This window comes from Benincasa hispida, chromosome 9, assembly GCF_027475165.1.
Source record: "Benincasa hispida cultivar pf3 chromosome 9, pf3_genome.v1.1, whole genome shotgun sequence".
Taxonomy (NCBI): domain Eukaryota; kingdom Viridiplantae; phylum Streptophyta; class Magnoliopsida; order Cucurbitales; family Cucurbitaceae; genus Benincasa; species Benincasa hispida.
In genome coordinates, this window is record NC_143486.1 from 75,777,486 (window position 1) to 75,794,276 (window position 16,791).

General features: G+C 33.8%; 2 protein-coding genes across 2 annotated transcripts; one reads left to right on the plus strand and one right to left on the minus strand.

The window, feature by feature from the left end:
* Positions 1–4,772: 4,772 nt before the first annotated feature.
* On the plus strand, positions 4,773–11,145 carry LOC120085711 (oxidoreductase, zinc-binding dehydrogenase family protein). Its single transcript, XM_039041864.2, has 11 exons — positions 4,773–5,133; positions 5,210–5,425; positions 5,505–5,600; positions 6,083–6,171; positions 6,261–6,389; positions 7,851–7,965; positions 8,357–8,441; positions 8,537–8,646; positions 9,831–9,982; positions 10,463–10,559; positions 10,776–11,145. Exons 1-11 carry the CDS (start codon positions 5,053–5,055, stop codon positions 11,073–11,075), a joined length of 1,470 nt encoding a protein of 489 aa, XP_038897792.1. The 5' UTR covers positions 4,773–5,052; the 3' UTR covers positions 11,076–11,145.
* A 598-nt stretch (positions 11,146–11,743) lies between these two features.
* On the minus strand, positions 11,744–16,565 carry LOC120085712 (phosphoglycerate mutase-like protein 1). The gene is made up of 10 exons (XM_039041865.2): positions 16,301–16,565; positions 15,837–15,900; positions 15,580–15,687; positions 15,257–15,336; positions 14,304–14,466; positions 13,672–13,746; positions 13,469–13,557; positions 12,572–12,691; positions 12,294–12,338; positions 11,744–12,194 (listed from the first exon to the last, which is right to left on the minus strand). The coding sequence occupies exons 2-10, from the start codon at positions 15,894–15,896 to the stop codon at positions 12,068–12,070; spliced, it is 867 nt and encodes a 288-aa protein (XP_038897793.1). The 5' UTR covers positions 15,897–15,900; positions 16,301–16,565; the 3' UTR covers positions 11,744–12,067.
* Between the last annotated feature and the right edge of the window lie 226 nt (positions 16,566–16,791).

Consider the following 16,791-nt stretch of genomic DNA (forward strand, 5'->3'; position numbering starts at 1 on the left):
TCCAATGAAGATAAAATTGTTATAACTCGAACACCTTATGCTAATGTTGTTGGTAGCTTAATGTATTCGATGGTTTGTACTCGTCCTAATTTAGCTCGTGCTATGAGTGTTGTTAGCCGATTTATAAGAAATCTAGGGAAAGACCATTGGCAAGCAGCCAAATAGATTATGTGAGATGTTAAATCTTCTTTATCTCATGGTCTGTTATATACTCAAAGTAATGTGAATCAGGATTGCTTATTGGGGTATGTTGATGCCAATTATGTAACCAACTGTGATAAAAGAAGATCTCTTATAGGTTATATCTTTACTTATCTGAATAACCTTGTTAGTTAAAGGACATCATTACAATTTGTAATTGCTTTATCCACTACAAAATCTGAGTTTATCGCAGCAGCAGCTTTTAAAAAGGTTATTTGGTTGAAAGAACTTACAAATGAACTTGTAAAAGATGATAATATTGTGATAGTTTTTGGTGATAGCCAAAGTGTTGTATTTCTTTCAAAAAAATCAGACATTTCATGATAGAACTAAGCATGTTGACATTAGATATCATTTTCTAAGTGATATTAGGCATGAAAGAAAGTTTACTCTTGAAAAAAATAAGTACACTTGATAATGTTGCTGATGCTTTTACAAAGTCATTACCTTTGAAGAAATTTGAGAGTTGTTTGAAAACTCTCAAGATTTGTTATTGTAAGTCATTTAGTCTTGATGTCACTATATTGTTTTTTGTTGCTTGTTTGGTTATAGCAATCAAGGTGGAGATTGTTGAAATTGATTGATATGATCTGCTTTACTTGGCTAATATCTTCTGCTGACTGGGTTATTTTTATATGAGCTGGAATATGAGCTCGAACGTGAGTTGGAAATCCAACTGATATTTAATGTAGATTTGGGATGAAATTTTTTAGAGTCACGTGTATGCTTCTAGATCCTTTTCCGTTTTCAATGTGAAGAAAATGAAAATTTGTTAGAAGAAGATTCCCTTCTCTTAGTTTAAATTGATGCTCTTTTCTTTGAAGTTGGTGTGGTGAATAATTGTAGAATTAAAGAAGTCACTGTGAGTAGAAGAACAATCGGGTGAGTGTATTCCTCTTGTAAAAGAAGTTTTTCAACCTTGTTTGAACTTCTTTAGCTTTTAGGGATTTCATTCAAGATGCTCAATATCATTGTTGAGAGAAATATAGAGTGTTGGGAGTGAGGAGAAACTATTGAGTGCTCAAGGTTTTGAGGTTCTGTTTAGCAGCTGAAATTACTTTCATCTCTCTATATTTGTACCTGAGAAGCAGTTGGCAATTAATATAGTGATTACAATGGATGTAGACTCCAAACTTGGAGTTGAACCATTATAAAAACCTTGGTATTTTTTCTTCTCTTCTTCTTCATCTTTATATTTTTAGTTTTCTGTCAAAATCATTTTACATTTACTATTTTGCACAACACTTTAAAATGTTGTATTAATACTTTTGAATTTTTAAAAGGTTCAAAATTACCTTTATTGGTTTGTTGATGTTTGCCCAAGGTAAGGTCCAAAGCCCATGGGCGGGTCTAAGCCCGAAGGGTACCATGAAAGGGTATAGGGGAATACATATCTCAAAAGAAAAAAAATGCCATTGCCTTGAGGCTTAGGCCGATCAGTCAAGCCAATAAATATATACCAATAAGGAAATACATGAGTGAAGGTAGGTATGGCACCTTACAACCTTACGTGCCAAGAAACGTCCTTAAGACCCCTACCATCACATGCAACCGTAAGCATGTGTCAAATAATTGACTTATAAATAGTACAGTCAACCACCCCAAAAAGGGATAAGTAATTTTCGAAGGAGAGACCAGACCTTATTTCATTTTTGTGCTTAGCTGAATTAGTCACTTCAAGTACTAACTTAAGCATTATAATGAAGTAGACTCGATACCACATTGGTGTAAAGATCTTTTACGCATGTCTGCTTGGATAGGGTTGAGACCAAACTATAGGAAAGTGGGTCGAAGGTCAAGACCATCGGGTACCTGCAACGAAGCCTAACACGGACGAGATTTGAGCTATAACACGGTTAAATAGTTAGATGGAAATTGTTACCGTTGTCTTTCATTCTTCCTTTATTCTCATTCTGAGGTCATTCTTATCTAAGATATATACTCTTTTGCCTAAAAAAGATTATAAACTTGCAATAACCAATAAACATTTGATGATCATCGAAGCACACCTTTATGGGTACAAAACATATATTAACCTCAATAGGATGATGTAGAGACTGAAAGAAGGTTTATGTTGATAAATTAGGATTATCTGATGATAAAAAAGTTTGGTTTCAACACGACAGGCTTCATTAAGAGTATTGAAAAACATATGACTCATTTGGTAGATAATTTGAAGACATAAATCTGAAAGTAGTAGATTGAATGAAAACGGAGTTCTATTCTATGTTTTTAAATATATGCTTCATAACAAATTCAGAAATTGGATTCTAATTTATACAATTGTTTAAAATGTGTTTGATACTTTATATTTATAAATTATAAAACTAGTTGTAGTTACCCACTAATATTTAGTTGACAATTAACTTTTATTAATTTATTTATGAATATGATTTAGGGTAATTATTTTAAATGGTAAAACTCCCAAAAATATTTTCAAGTGTCTAATAGATGTCTCTCGTGATCACCCACTCATAGGTGTCTCTCGTGATCTATCACTAATAGACAGTGATATTTTGATATATTTGTAAATAAGTTGGTTCATTTTTCTTTATTTGAAAACAATCCTATGGTTTATGTTAAAAAATTATATAATTTATAATACATTACATAATATATATTATATTTTTTTAGAAAATGAATTAAGTTTATAACGTGACATATTGTATTTCAAAATGTTTTATCTTTATTTAATATAATTTTGCATTTTAAAATTTAAAATTCAAATTTGGCTACAATGAAAACACAAAAAATTGTTTTCAAAATTTGCATGATTTGGATCATAGAATCCAAAAAAAAAAAAAAAAAATTCAAAAATAGAATGGTTGGCCAATCACATAATTGTTGAACTCAGTAAATCTGAAAACGTAAAATAGGATCTGGATTCTCTATCAAATAAGCTCATGTTTTCCATCTCTCTTTTAACTGAAGAGTGTTTTTTTTTTTAATTATTTTTTATGGTAAAAAGAGTATCGTGACATCTTTTAGGGATTGCTTGGGGTGTTGAGATGATATAGGATATGGGGAGTTCTAATGTCTTAAGAGTTCTAATCGAGTATGAACGATCGAGTATGATCGAGAATGTTCAAGCACTGAGATGATATACGATACATGGAAGAAAAATGACGATGAGATACGAAACACGTTCCGTAAATTGGCCCACAAATAATTAAAATCGGTGAGATAGGATAGCCTCTAAACATTGATGATATAAGATGTGAGGATATACCATCTCATGTTAGGTCTCCAAACAACTTTTAATATTTTAGAAGTAATATTGTCATGGAACTAAGGGATAACATCTTCCATAGTTTATACCTACTTTGAGAACCTTGATATTTATGGAAAATATAATGTTATCAATGTCGGTATTTACCCAAATTGAGGGTTTGTTCACTATTAACAAGGAATGATAATCTAGGAATGCGAATAAAGATATGTTTTTAAAATTTATTATTAACAAGGAATGAAAATAAAGATATGTTTTTAAAATTTATTATTAACAAGGAATGAATTAAAGTTAAAAATATAGGACTAAAATAAATATTTTAAAAGACTAAAATGAACTAAAACTAAAAATACAAGGACCATAATGATATTTAGTTACATATATATATATATAGAACTAGTAGTTAGGGCTAAATTTAAGTTTTGTTAGGTATATGGACTAAAATTGTAAAAAAAGAAATAAATATGACTAAATTCATATTTTAGCCTTTTTATTTAGGAAGCACAGATACTTCTAATTGTGCAGATAATCAGTATTAGATATGGATACAGATACGTGATAGATATGTGTCTGATATATGATTTGAAGTATATGATTTTTTTATTTTAAATTTTCAGATACGCATATTGGGCAATTTTTTTTTTTCAAATTTAAGCCTAACCAACAACCCATTTTATTTGTGTGATTCTAAAATCATCAAAAATAACTTTTTTTTCATTTTTAAAATCACTTGAAAATACACTTTTAATTACTCAAAATTAATTTAGTTTTCAATTTTACACTTTTAAATGCAATTTGCATATCATCAAAATTAGTTTGAAAGAATTAAACATGTTTCATAGTGATTTTGAAAATGATAAAAGTGATTTCAACCATTTTAAAATCACTCCAAACATAAAAGTTCACTTAAATTGAGCAATCCAAAACAAAATAAATTAAAAATGATAAAACATAAACAATTTAAAAAAAAAAATCTGAAACATAATTAAATCTTCATTCTTCCCTTCTCTCTTACTATTTAAATAGTCCGTTCATCCTCAACTTTATTCTTCAATCTTCATCTTCTACTTCTTTTCTACCGTCTACTCCAGTCGCTCAACAATCACTCAACGTTAATGAATTTTTTTTTTCAAACTTTCACTCTCTTCTTGAATCTATTTTAATTTAACTTAAAATGAGTATTATAAAAATTAATTAAACAATATATATATAATGTATCTACAATCTATTCGTATCTTAATTTTTTAAAAAATTAAGATATCGTCATATTATATACCCGTATCACATATTCGTATTTGTGTCCGTGCATCATATATATTTAACCATGTTTCGACATATACTCGCTCGATACTTATTTGAGGGGATCACGTGTTCGCTCGATCGACATTAGCCACAGCCATAGCCCAACTGCGACGAAAGGTTCAGTCAACAATAAACACAATGGAAGAAACGAACCGAGCGGTTACTGGCGGGAAGGGCTGAGGAACACTTAGAATTGAGGCTGAATATCGCGGCATTCTTCTCTTCATCTCGCCTTCTTAGGCAGCTTCGTACTAATTGGATCTCCTTCACAAAGAAAACGCCATCCGAATTGCCGCGGAGGAGCACTGCCACAGCCTATCATGGTGAAAACTGTGGTCGGAGAAGAATCTCGGCTCAAAATCGTCGAGGATCGCCTCGCTCAGTCCGCAATTCCATCGGAGGTTCTTTTCTCTCTTGCTTCGACAATTTCGTTAGGTTTTTGTCACTGACATTTATGGTTTTTTGGTTGGTTTACAGATCGGCCTTGCAATCGGAAGACTTAGCTCTCCATTAGATAGAGGTTTTGTGTTCGATTTGATCCCAACTCCTCCCAACGATGCCGGAGAGGCGGCTTGTTCCATCCTCGGCGCCATTAAAGACGATAAGAAGAAGGGATCGAAAGGAAAATCTCCGGCTGTCGATTCATCGTCTTTGGTTATTGACAAGGATTGGGTTGCTGAACATGCCCGCCAGGTGGACTTTAAAATTGTTCGCAATTATAGTTTCGGGATCTCGATTTGTAAAAGAGGTCTGGATATCATTTTCATTCCAGGTTCGGAGAATGCTACCGGGTGGTGTGAAGGTGGTTGGCATTTATGTATGGGCTAGTGAAATGGCGGTTAAGAATTCAACCTTAATGCTTTGCCAGGTATCCTTGACACCCCTTTCAATATGTAGATTTTAATTGTTGAAGTTACCGTATCTTTACATTGGTTAGTTATGGTGTTCGTGCACAATGGCCCTTGGTTTGGAATGCATGACAGTTGAACTGATGTCTAGCTGCTCCATCGAAATTCTGTCCGTATCGAATATACAAGCCTTTGTGGTGAAGTTACAAAGCTAACGCTAACCTTGTGATGTTTTCTAAAGGAGCGGCATCTCATAGATTAATTTGTGGCCAGTTGAGGATTTTTTCCCCGAGTGTATAATATGGTTCTCTCTAGGAATTTCTCCATTAGTAGCTGCTGGGACAATTTGGAGAGAGGTTTGAAGTTGGAATCTTACAAGTGTTGAGTAAACTACAATCAAAATCAGTGGTTATGGTGGATAGAGACTTTATTTTATTATTATTATTATTTTCATTCTGCCTGGAGACCCTCAAGTGCTATTTTACTATATTGTTTCTTGTAGACTGTAAAGGCTGTTGCAGAAGCAGCACCATTTTCAGTCAATGTCTTGGAGGAAAGACTTCTCATCCATATCTGTTATAGTCCAAGGAGGTGTGTACATCGAGATCCTCATATATTTAGTTCACGTACCTTCTAGACCAGTCAAAAATGTTTGATTTGCTGATGAACAATTTTGGCAGGTGGACATGTCGGAATTTCTTTTTGACTTCAAATCTCACATCAAACAGCTTGCGTCCTTGTGATTTTAAAATGGCAAGAGTCTTAACATCACTTCAGACATTTAAGTGTATATTCAACTTTGATATGAGGTAACTTGCATAACTATAACATCCTTTATTTTCTTCTCATACGAAGCTATATAAAGTATTTAGTCTCTTTCTTTGTTGCTTGTGGCCTATTATAATGTATTAATGTGAACCTTCCACACATAGAAAACTGGCAAGCTTTCTTCCAGATGACAGACATTTTCGAATTGTTTCCATCTTGAGGTCCCAAAAGGAGCAAGTTCTGGAGATGTGTTCCACTGTAAGCCCTAAAAAATAGGCTATAGATGCTAAATGAAAAACCTAGCACTCCACCTTTTGCACCTTAATGTGAACCTTCTTGTTGTAGGAATCTTGCCCCTTATTAACCAGGATGATGAAGTTTGTTGATCTCAAGCAATTCTATTCTCAAGAACTTCACTTGAGTCAAACCCCTTTTGCACACATCTTATCCATGAAATTCCAAACAACATGGTCACTCTTAACTCATAAACCTTTCAAAGTCAAATTTAAGTGGTAAGGTTTTTTGTAGGAAAGAGCCAAGGAGTGCCTCCTTTCATGAAGTGGGAGGTCGTTTTTGAGTTGTGCAGAAAGCGTGGGTTGGGTATAGGCAATATTGTGCGTAACAACTTTGACCTATAGCTAAGTCAGTGTCTATTGCATTTTCCTTTGGAGCTTGACGCTTTGTGGTATGAGATTATTGCAAGTCTGCCAATTGGAAAGACTTTTGGTATTCTCTTTTTGCTTGGTTGCTTGGGGCTTAGCTTTTATCACCCACTTCCATACTTTTGTATCATTATAAAATTGTTTCTTGTCAATTCTAACTAAAGACAAATTCGGGAAAATGTGGAAAGCGTATAATACTGTATTATGTCCCTTCTGTCCATAGAATTTCTATGAACACCCCATGAAGCTTACACCACTCGTCATGCCCCACCACCCTCATCAAGTTCACTCTTTGGAAAAAGGCCTTTTATGATCCCAGTATTCTGTACATATTTGAATCCAGCTAAAGGAGAGACAGTAAGTTCGCAGAAATTTGTTTCATCATTTATGGGCTTAGGGAGCGAAAGGAAGAAGATATGAGGTTGGTAGTGAATTGGTTTGGGGAGACACAACCAAATAGTAGAGGCTAGCTAATGGGTTCGTGGAGGTAAACCAATTAGGAAATTATTTTGAATTATAACATGCAAAACTAATTATGCTACGTCAACATAGAAATATGTTAAAACTAATGAAAATATTCAGTTAGTGTTTGTTACTTTAACTAACATAAAGCTAACAGAGAGAGACCATTTAACCTATTTCTAAAGCCTTAGATATTATAAGGTTTGAAAGCTCAAAGATTAAATGGACACAAAGATGAAAGCTCATGGATTCAAATTAAAGTTGATCTTTAAGTTTATGCTTCTTGTTGTTTCCTAAAACTTTTTGCAACCATTTTGAATGTACCTCTCAATGTGATTTTTTTAATTCCTTTATCTGTGTCTTGCTACTTTTTGCCAGGTTACCTGTTTGGAGGGCATCAAATGTCCAAAGATTAGTAGATGTAATTCGTAATGGAATTTCCATTCAAGCTGATGTTCTAAACGGTGCGAAGGCCGTGATTGATGGAAATCTGGTTAGTAGAATAACTTTGCTGCACAAACCTATGAGTAAGATCTAGGACCTTTTCTTTACAACCACAGCAAAAAATTATTTTTCAACGTATTTTGTGGAGATTATATCAAACTGTGCTAATAACTGGTAGAGGTGGTGTGTTCATCCAAGGGTGTATAGGGAAAGAATGATGTACCCCTTTGTGGGGAAATAGTGAGTTGCACCCAGGAAGTATTTGATGAATGCCTTGCATGAATCTTTCTCTTATATTCCTTGTTTGAAGGAAAAAAGTACTTTCTTTACTTGTTTTTCTTTGGTTGTGTTAATAATTATTCAAATTACCCATAGTTCTTTCATTTGCCTTGGTTTAACGATGATTTACGATCCTCGTCATCTTTCTTCTTTCTTGCCAGGTTGTTAGTGATGACCTTTCTATGACAGGGGACTTGCATGAAATTGAATTACTCCTGCCATTCCTGAAAAATACGTCTTTTGAAGGTTTGCTGGTTTACTATATTATATTTAAATGTTCTTTGTGGTGCTTTTCTTTGTTCATTTTATTTATTTTTTAAATTTTAAATTTTTTTGTACAGTGTGCAGCCAAAAAGATGCTGATGGTATCCTGGTCTTTAGAGGCTCTGTTTGTTCTTTTGCTTATTTGAATTCAAAAGAACCTATTTCCGAAGCTGTAATGGAAATAAAGGTTACATTTACATGTTTAATTTTATGTCCTTTGACATCATGTTGAAACTATTTTTTTGCCTGCTACATTTAAGTCATAAAAATCTTATATTCTCTATTCAGAAGGCTTTCCTATGTGATGAGCTGATCTCTGATTGCCAATTGAAATTTCTAGCTGTCTGCTATGTCAATTGTACGACGGATTTAAGATCCTGGAAGATTTACCTCGAAGCATCTCTTCCATTGAATAGACTATAGAACCAGTTTTCACTTGTGGAATTAAGGTTCATGCGGTCTCTCCTCCATCCATATCTCACTTGTTTCTCCCACCAGCCACTCTGGCCTCTACTGGGTCTTAACTGTTTTGTGCATCTTGTATTGTTGTCTTCTTTTAGATAGATTCTGATTACATCCATTGGCTATGGACCGCTCTTGTTGCTTCTTCGGGCCCTTTCTTTGAGCATTTCCTTTCTCTGTTACTAATTTCTTCACCTTCTCTGACATTTCAAAAGTTTTTTCACAGAGCTCTTCACCATTATTAGTTATGACAAGTTCCACCAAACTATCATTTCATTCAATGGAAATCATATTCTCCAAAAACTACCCTCTCATTTTCCACTTTTAAAGAAAATTACCTCCCTTCCATCATGTTTTCTTTTTCTTTTTCTTTCTTTCTTTCTTTCTTTCTTTCTTTCTTTTCTTTTTTTTTTTTTTTTTTTTTTTTTTTTTTTTTTTTTTGAAAGGGGTTAAGGATTGATGATAAATGGATTATGAATCACTGTCTCCCATAAGATCTGAAAGTTGCTTCACCTTTCCTCCAATCTGATTTTCAGATGTCCAATCTTTCCTCACAACTCTCTCCTCAAAATTTCTTTTCTTGTTTTCAATTAATGAACCTAAGTTCCCTTATGTGGTTCACCTCACTACTGGTTTCTTATTCGTTCCACAACTCCGAAGATCATAATGTTCAGTGAAATGTGCTTGCTGGACTATACATTTTCAGACTTCTTTATTCGCAAAAGACATGAAAGTCAATTTTCTTAGTGATCATCACTTTCACGTGGTGACTGGTGCGACATAAGGACATTCAAAGTGTGGGTCAACTTTTGGTTGACAAAGTAAAAGATCAAGACAATCAGGGTTATTATCATTAATGGTTGCTGCTTATTTTCCCCATGACGTTGACACATGCTTTTCTCCACACAGGGAGATATCATCACAAGTTTACAGAGTAGATTGGACATAATATGTGATGAGGTAGATGCAGAAGATAGAGATGTATCTGATGACGTTCATGGGGATGCAAATGAAGTGACATCAGCACAGCACGTTTCTCAGCTCTTCCTTCACTCGTTGAGGTATGTAGGTTACATGAAAGGATAGACGCCATAATTAGCCAAAAATGTTTTCTGGAATTTGCGTCAGCAAGTTTTTGTTCTAAAATTTTTGGTTGTGGATCTTTCCTTTTTTTAGAGAAAAAGAAAAGAAAAGAAAAAACTTCTAATAGTCTGAGAAGTGAGAAGAGTGATTATACGAAAGAATATTTTGTGCTATACAAACTAGCAGATACTTTGAATTACCACAAAAGACAAAGAACCAAAGGACCGGCCTAGAGAGAACCTCCTCCCAAAGAAGCTACAAAATAAAAAGCATTCCAATCATATAAAGTCATGTGCACTTCATAGGCTATAATTGCAAAAGTGATTTGAACATTTGCCGAATGCTATTGGCAGTTCAGTCAACCAAATGTTCTACTTTTCTGAACTTTATATATTAGTGGGTGTGAAACCCGCATTTTCTTAGTCTTAATATCAGTTCCTGTATGCTTCTGTGTGCAGGAAAAAGTGTGATCTCTCATTTCCTCGCAGAGTATTTGTTCCTTGGTTGGCAGACATTTATGTTTGCGACTACTTGCAACCATCTGAAACAACTGAGGTCTTTACTTTTCCTTCTCCCTTCTCTCCATTGCAGTCATCATCCTTGATGCTTGCATTTAGTTAATTTGAAAATTTTGAACTTTTGATTTATTTGGATAATATGAGATTCATTTTTGCAGTTGAAATTTGTGAGTTTAAATTGCGTTCTAGATCAAAGTTGTTTTCTGGAAGTAAATTATTTTTGTTAACTTGTGTTTCTCAAACTTCAATGTAGGTTTTAAAAGAACATTTTACTGAATTAATGTCCACTGAAGCACCAATGGACAAGACGTCAATTCTCGAACCAGAAAAAGAGGCCCTTTCCCTCTCAGCAGAATTATTTTGGGATGTGGCCGTCCCCATCCAGTCGACTGAGACTTCTTTAGTGATGAACAACATAAACGATGATACGAGAACGGGTGGTGACGTAATTTCGGGCAGCAAGTCGAGTGGTATTAATATTATGGTGGCTGTTTTCGTTCTTATCCTTGCAGTTATCATTGGATATGTGTTGCTTTTCAATATGGGGTCATGATTCATTTACTTAACCTTTGTTACACAAATTTTGATAGCCAATGCCATTAGAGAGCATCATAGGATGATTATTGTTTTGGTTTCTCATCAATTATGGGTTTCCGGAGGGTGGATAATTGGTTGGGCAAAGATTCATTTCGGACTTCTTAATGCCCCATTTTCATGATAAGTTTAGGGCTTGTTTAGAGGAAAAATATTTTTTAGAAAAGTTATTTTTATTTAAACTTTTTTTTATAAAAAATGTTTAAAATATATTTTTAAAATGTTTCAAAAGCTATTTTGAGTGATTATCAAACACTACATTTTATTTTTTCAAAATGGCTTATGTTCAAATTTTGAAAAGTTAAAAGCAAACATATTCTTAATCACGATTGAGGTTAATTAGAAGAAAAAAACCAACAGAATTTGACAATTAGGTTTTTTAAGAATATGTTTCTGCATTCTAATTGAATGCGCATCTAAAATAAGACAAAAGAATGCTATGCTTTTCTAATAGTTTCAAATGTGCTCGTTTTAGCTAAGTTGTTAGAATATTGGTTGATTTAACTCTCTTGTCATCGCATGTGAAACTGTTGGCTTCAGTATAGTGATGTACTGACACAGACAAGAGAAGTCTCATGAATTATTCATTCTCCTTATGTGCTCAAATTAAAATAGAAAGCTTGCACATGGAACACATGGAAGACATAAATTTTATTAACTTAAAATCAAATTAAGAGTACATGTACCCACAACAAACGAAATATGGACAGAAAAATGTACCTTGGAGACAAGAAGCCACGACAATCTGAGTATAAAGCTCCTCATTGACAAATTGCAGGCTTGGACTGACCTAATTCATGCCTAACTGAATTTTGAAGTGAAAAAAAAAACCCCAAAAAGTGAAATGAACTAAGAACCTAACTGATAGAATTGATTCAAGATTTAACGATGAAGACGACATTTCTCGTGTTCCCATGGAGAGAGAATGAGCAGCACAAGCTTTTATCTTCTTCAAGCTTCAACATCACTTGTAACTACTTTCTCCGGTTGCTTCTCAGTGGCAACGTCACTAGGGAGATCAAGACCTTGAGGAATTTTGCCGGGGTAATTAGTCCTTGAGATATCTGATCCTGTCATACTGCAAATAATGATCTGATAATATAAAATCCCGTGTTCCAAATAAAACTATTATTCCGTACAAAAAGGTGATGAAGAGAAAACTGGAAAACGTGCATACCTCTTGTCAACAATAACCATGGATCGAAGCTCGCAGTTCGTAAAACTGCAAATTGATGTGAATTTCATATGTTATAATTGAATGCAAGTTCAGGGAATGAGACAACATTTATAATACAGAAAACACATTTGATTCTAGCCTTAAGTCATTAATTGTTTGCTTTTTTTATTGGTACAAACTAATGTAGATTGATACTCAATTTTTTTTTTTTTTTTTGAAAAATTATTTCCTAGTTCTGCTGCCTAAGAAATTGTCATTCTGATCAATGTAATACTTACTATTTGCAGATTTCGTTCTTTATAGATGGATGGCAGTCATTTCCAAAACATTTCAGGAGCTCAAATAAGAATGCACTGTGGGTGACAATTGCAATCTCTTTCTCCTTCCGAGTCCACAGCCTGGCCAGGACAGAAACACAAAGTAAGAGAAAATAGGAGCTGTGAGCCCGTGAGTGCCAACACACACAAGCCATGGCTACAGATGCAGAATTCTATTTTTCCCAGAGATAATACATAGAAAGGACGTATATTACTGCCTAAATATAACTGTAAATTCAACAAATGACAAACTAAATATAACTGTAATGAACTCTTGTCAGCATTCAAAGGCATTAACGAATGTCAAAAAGTAGCTATCGAGTCGAAACTATTTCTCAACTTATTCTTTCAAGTGAAATTGATTCAACAGTAGGATATTACTGCCTGGAAGCAACTTTTCTCCTCCTAAATGAAAGGCAGAGACAACACGGTAGAACTCCTCAACTGCAAGAGAACCAAGTAATACTGACGTGCAAACAGATAAGTTAAGAAAACAGGACAAATGAGGTTTATATCTCAAGTTCAGAGTGACATTTCCCCAATTTGTATTGAATTTTCGAGTAAAGAACAGAGAAAATTTAATAACTGAATCGATACTGACTGGAAATATGATAACAAAAAGGTTGACCTCGATTGACACACAAACAACTAGGAAATATTACCAATGTATGAAAACTCCATCATTGTAAACATTACTTAAATGAAAACTCCATCATTGTAAACATTACTTAAACTGAGTATGTCTTCTCTCCTTTTCCAATTACATGTATACTTGGTTTTTTAATCTCCTAGAGTAAGACTTTAAAAAATATGTCATCAAACGTGTCGATATTTCAGATAAATAAAGTGAGCATTTACCAATTCAGAAACTTCAGTCCTCTTGCTACAATCTGGTCATTCGTCTCTCTCTTGTCCGGTGTCCACAGGATATCATTATCATGTTCAATCTAGAGTAAATGAAGAAATGTTGTATCAAAACAGATTTGACTTAATAAAAAGAGATGAAAAATAGAAACCAAAGCAACATAATCTTGCAATATGAACAAAGCAATTTAACTTGCCAATGAAAAATCAATTGCAGGGAAAAGAGGCCGATACTCGCTAATGCTTCTCCTCTTATCACATGGATGAACACCCTGTACAATGAATATAATCATTCGACATCATCGAAGATGGAAAACATGGGAAAATCTTGCCTTTTAGCTGTTTAACTCATTGCAATCTAAACCAAGAACTTGTCCAGCTTATATTCTTATGTATATTTAATACAGTTATATCGAGAATTTCCTTCGAATTCCCGCTATGTTGAGAATCAACGGAGACTACAAGTTACTTCACTAACAGATGAATATCGCATGTAAGTACAGATAATTTTGTTATGTATAATTCAAGAAAACATTTCAAGTTAACTGTTCGGCTTATATATATCCCCTTCCCTAATCAAAATTATTCAACGTGAGAACTTGAGAGCTTAATTTTATGTATTGATTCAAGATGAATATTAGTTACTCAAATTTTATTTGAAACTGCCATAGATACTGGATAGTTTCATGTTAAAAGAAAGTAAATTTAAAACTCGTGAACATCATGCAACAATCAGATGTATATAAATATACTAAAATGTTTTGATGCAGAAGAGAGTCGAAATATCAAAATGGAATCTTGAATTTTGAGTTCAATTTATGAAATATACCAAACGTTCCCTACAAAGCTCTACTGCTAAAAATGGCGGGCAGTTAAGACTTGAAATTGCAGGATGGTTGCTGCCCCCCGCATTTGCTACCATTAACGGAGGAACATTTATACCATCTTTGTACTCATCCCCACCAAAGGTTCCAACTGCTGTTTGCATAGTCCTACAGTGCAACCATTGATGGTTGAAATAAGAAATATTTAATTAGTTTTAGAAGAAAAAAAATGAAATTCCTGCATCTGGACAAAAATAATCGAATTGTGGAAGATGAAATTTCCTTCCAGAAAGCAGGAAAAAAAGAGACTTAACTCAATTTTCTAGAGGGAAGGAAACATAAAAGTTATCCTTATCATAAGACAGAATTAAACATACAAGTTAAACAGAAATCAATTCTCAACGATGAATCATATATTTTTTCTACTAGATATCTCAATGATGAAACATAAAAGTTATCCTAAACCTTCAAGTAAAGTGATTAATGAAAGGCGTGGACAACAGAGCTGATCAAATTTTTGTATTAAATGAAAGGCACGGGCTTGAATTTTGCGTCTCAATTCTAGCCGACGCCTGTCTAGGTGATTCGATCTTCTGATAGGAAGAAATATGTAGATCCTTTCAGTCATACCATCTTTTATCGCCATTAAGTATGTAAAATTGTACTGAGGTACTATATCAATTCATAAATGTAATGTTAATTCCATGTGCATAGCGGTACAGTTCTATATTCTTGCTTCATAATTTATGTTGAATCTGAAATAAAATAGTGGATTTCGACGGCTGAAAACTAAATGAACATTATCCTGGAGGGCAAACAAAACATACCACAAAAGAAAAAGTAGGCACGCAAATTATAATATGTCAGCATGAGACCACGAATCCTTATAAAGATAAGGAAATTATGTTTTTTTAATAAATAAATTAATTAATTAAGTTGCCTTCTACCGTTATGATACCTTAACAAGGGGGAGACGATGACTAACTCAATTGTCTTTGAAATTCCACATGATTGCACATGCTTCCGCAGATTATCAACCTATCAAGGGAATATATTATTTCTGGATCTTATAACAAAATTTTGGTACATGTTTTATGAAGAGGGTGATTGATTAAACTAGACATACGAATCTTTTTGGAAAATCGAATCAATCTTGATAAGAATTAATGACCGTTTTTCCCTATGTAAATGTTTTATTTCCGTACGTAGTCTCATACGTTAGGGGAAGTTTGTATAACATTAAAGATTATAGAAATTATGGTATAATTTATAAGCATATACCTGTTGCCATCCTAAAGGGGAAAGTTGAGCATCAAAATAATCATAAGATTGAAGCAAACTGCGATCCTTTTCCGTTGCAACATTATGAGTTCCTTGTGCATGTCTCACCTGTAAAAGTCATACAAAGTTCAAATGCTTGAAGAATGAAATAAACGGCCATGAACTCAACGATATGTACAAGCAACAGATTCAAATCGAAGAAAAACAAATCGCTGAGTTCAAGAAGAGTGCGAGATTGAAAACATTATGTTACAAACCAGATGAATAGTTTTACAACGGTGCGAGGGATACAAACTCAAACCTCCTGCAGAGTCCATATATCTACAAAGCAACAAAATAGAGAACACAAACGATCAAACAAAAACATCTCAGAAATTAGGAAAGGAAAAGCCATGGAAATCGAGAGGACAAAGCAAAGAGACGAAACAAATAATGCAAATCTCAGGCGTAATTCATTCGAGGTCTCATAATTCAAAAATCAAAATTAGAATCGACCAAAACAACGTGAAATAACAAAGAAGCTCTGAACAAATGAAATCCACATCAATCATCGCAACAATTCCATTCCCACCGGAATCAACCACATTTTACAGTCTCTAAGAAATTTCAATAAAAATCCGCATCAATTGTAACGCCATATCGCAGAAGAACAAAATGCAAAAGTTCTGAAGGAACAAAAAGGTCAGAGAGAAAAAAGAAAGAGCAGGTAACGAAAATCCACCTGAAGAGAGCAGGAAGATGAGAAGACGGCGAAGGAAAAACGTAGCTATGGAGCTTGAAGACGAATGAAAAGGAGAGAAATGGCGCGACAATAATTGGTACAGAGCTTTCAACACGTTACAGAATATCGCGGATAATCACATATAATATAGCAACCGAGGCAGTGTCGTCAGTTCAAAAGCGCGCGGTTTGAGCCATCTCTATAAATGCCCAATCACTTTATAACAACATCCAAATTCCATTCTTTTCAATTTCCCTATTTCACTGTCCATTCAACTCTGCTATGTTGTTTTGTAAAAGGATATTGAAATTAGATTAGCGATTAGATGCCGTCTAATCTCATATTTTTTTCATTGTTATACATCAAAATTATATATTTTTTTAAAAAAATTTAACTGTTGTGAAATAATTTTACTAACCAACTGCTTGGACTGCATAAAGATAGATGCAATCCAACCTAACACTTATTTTTCTTAAAATAAATCATTTAAA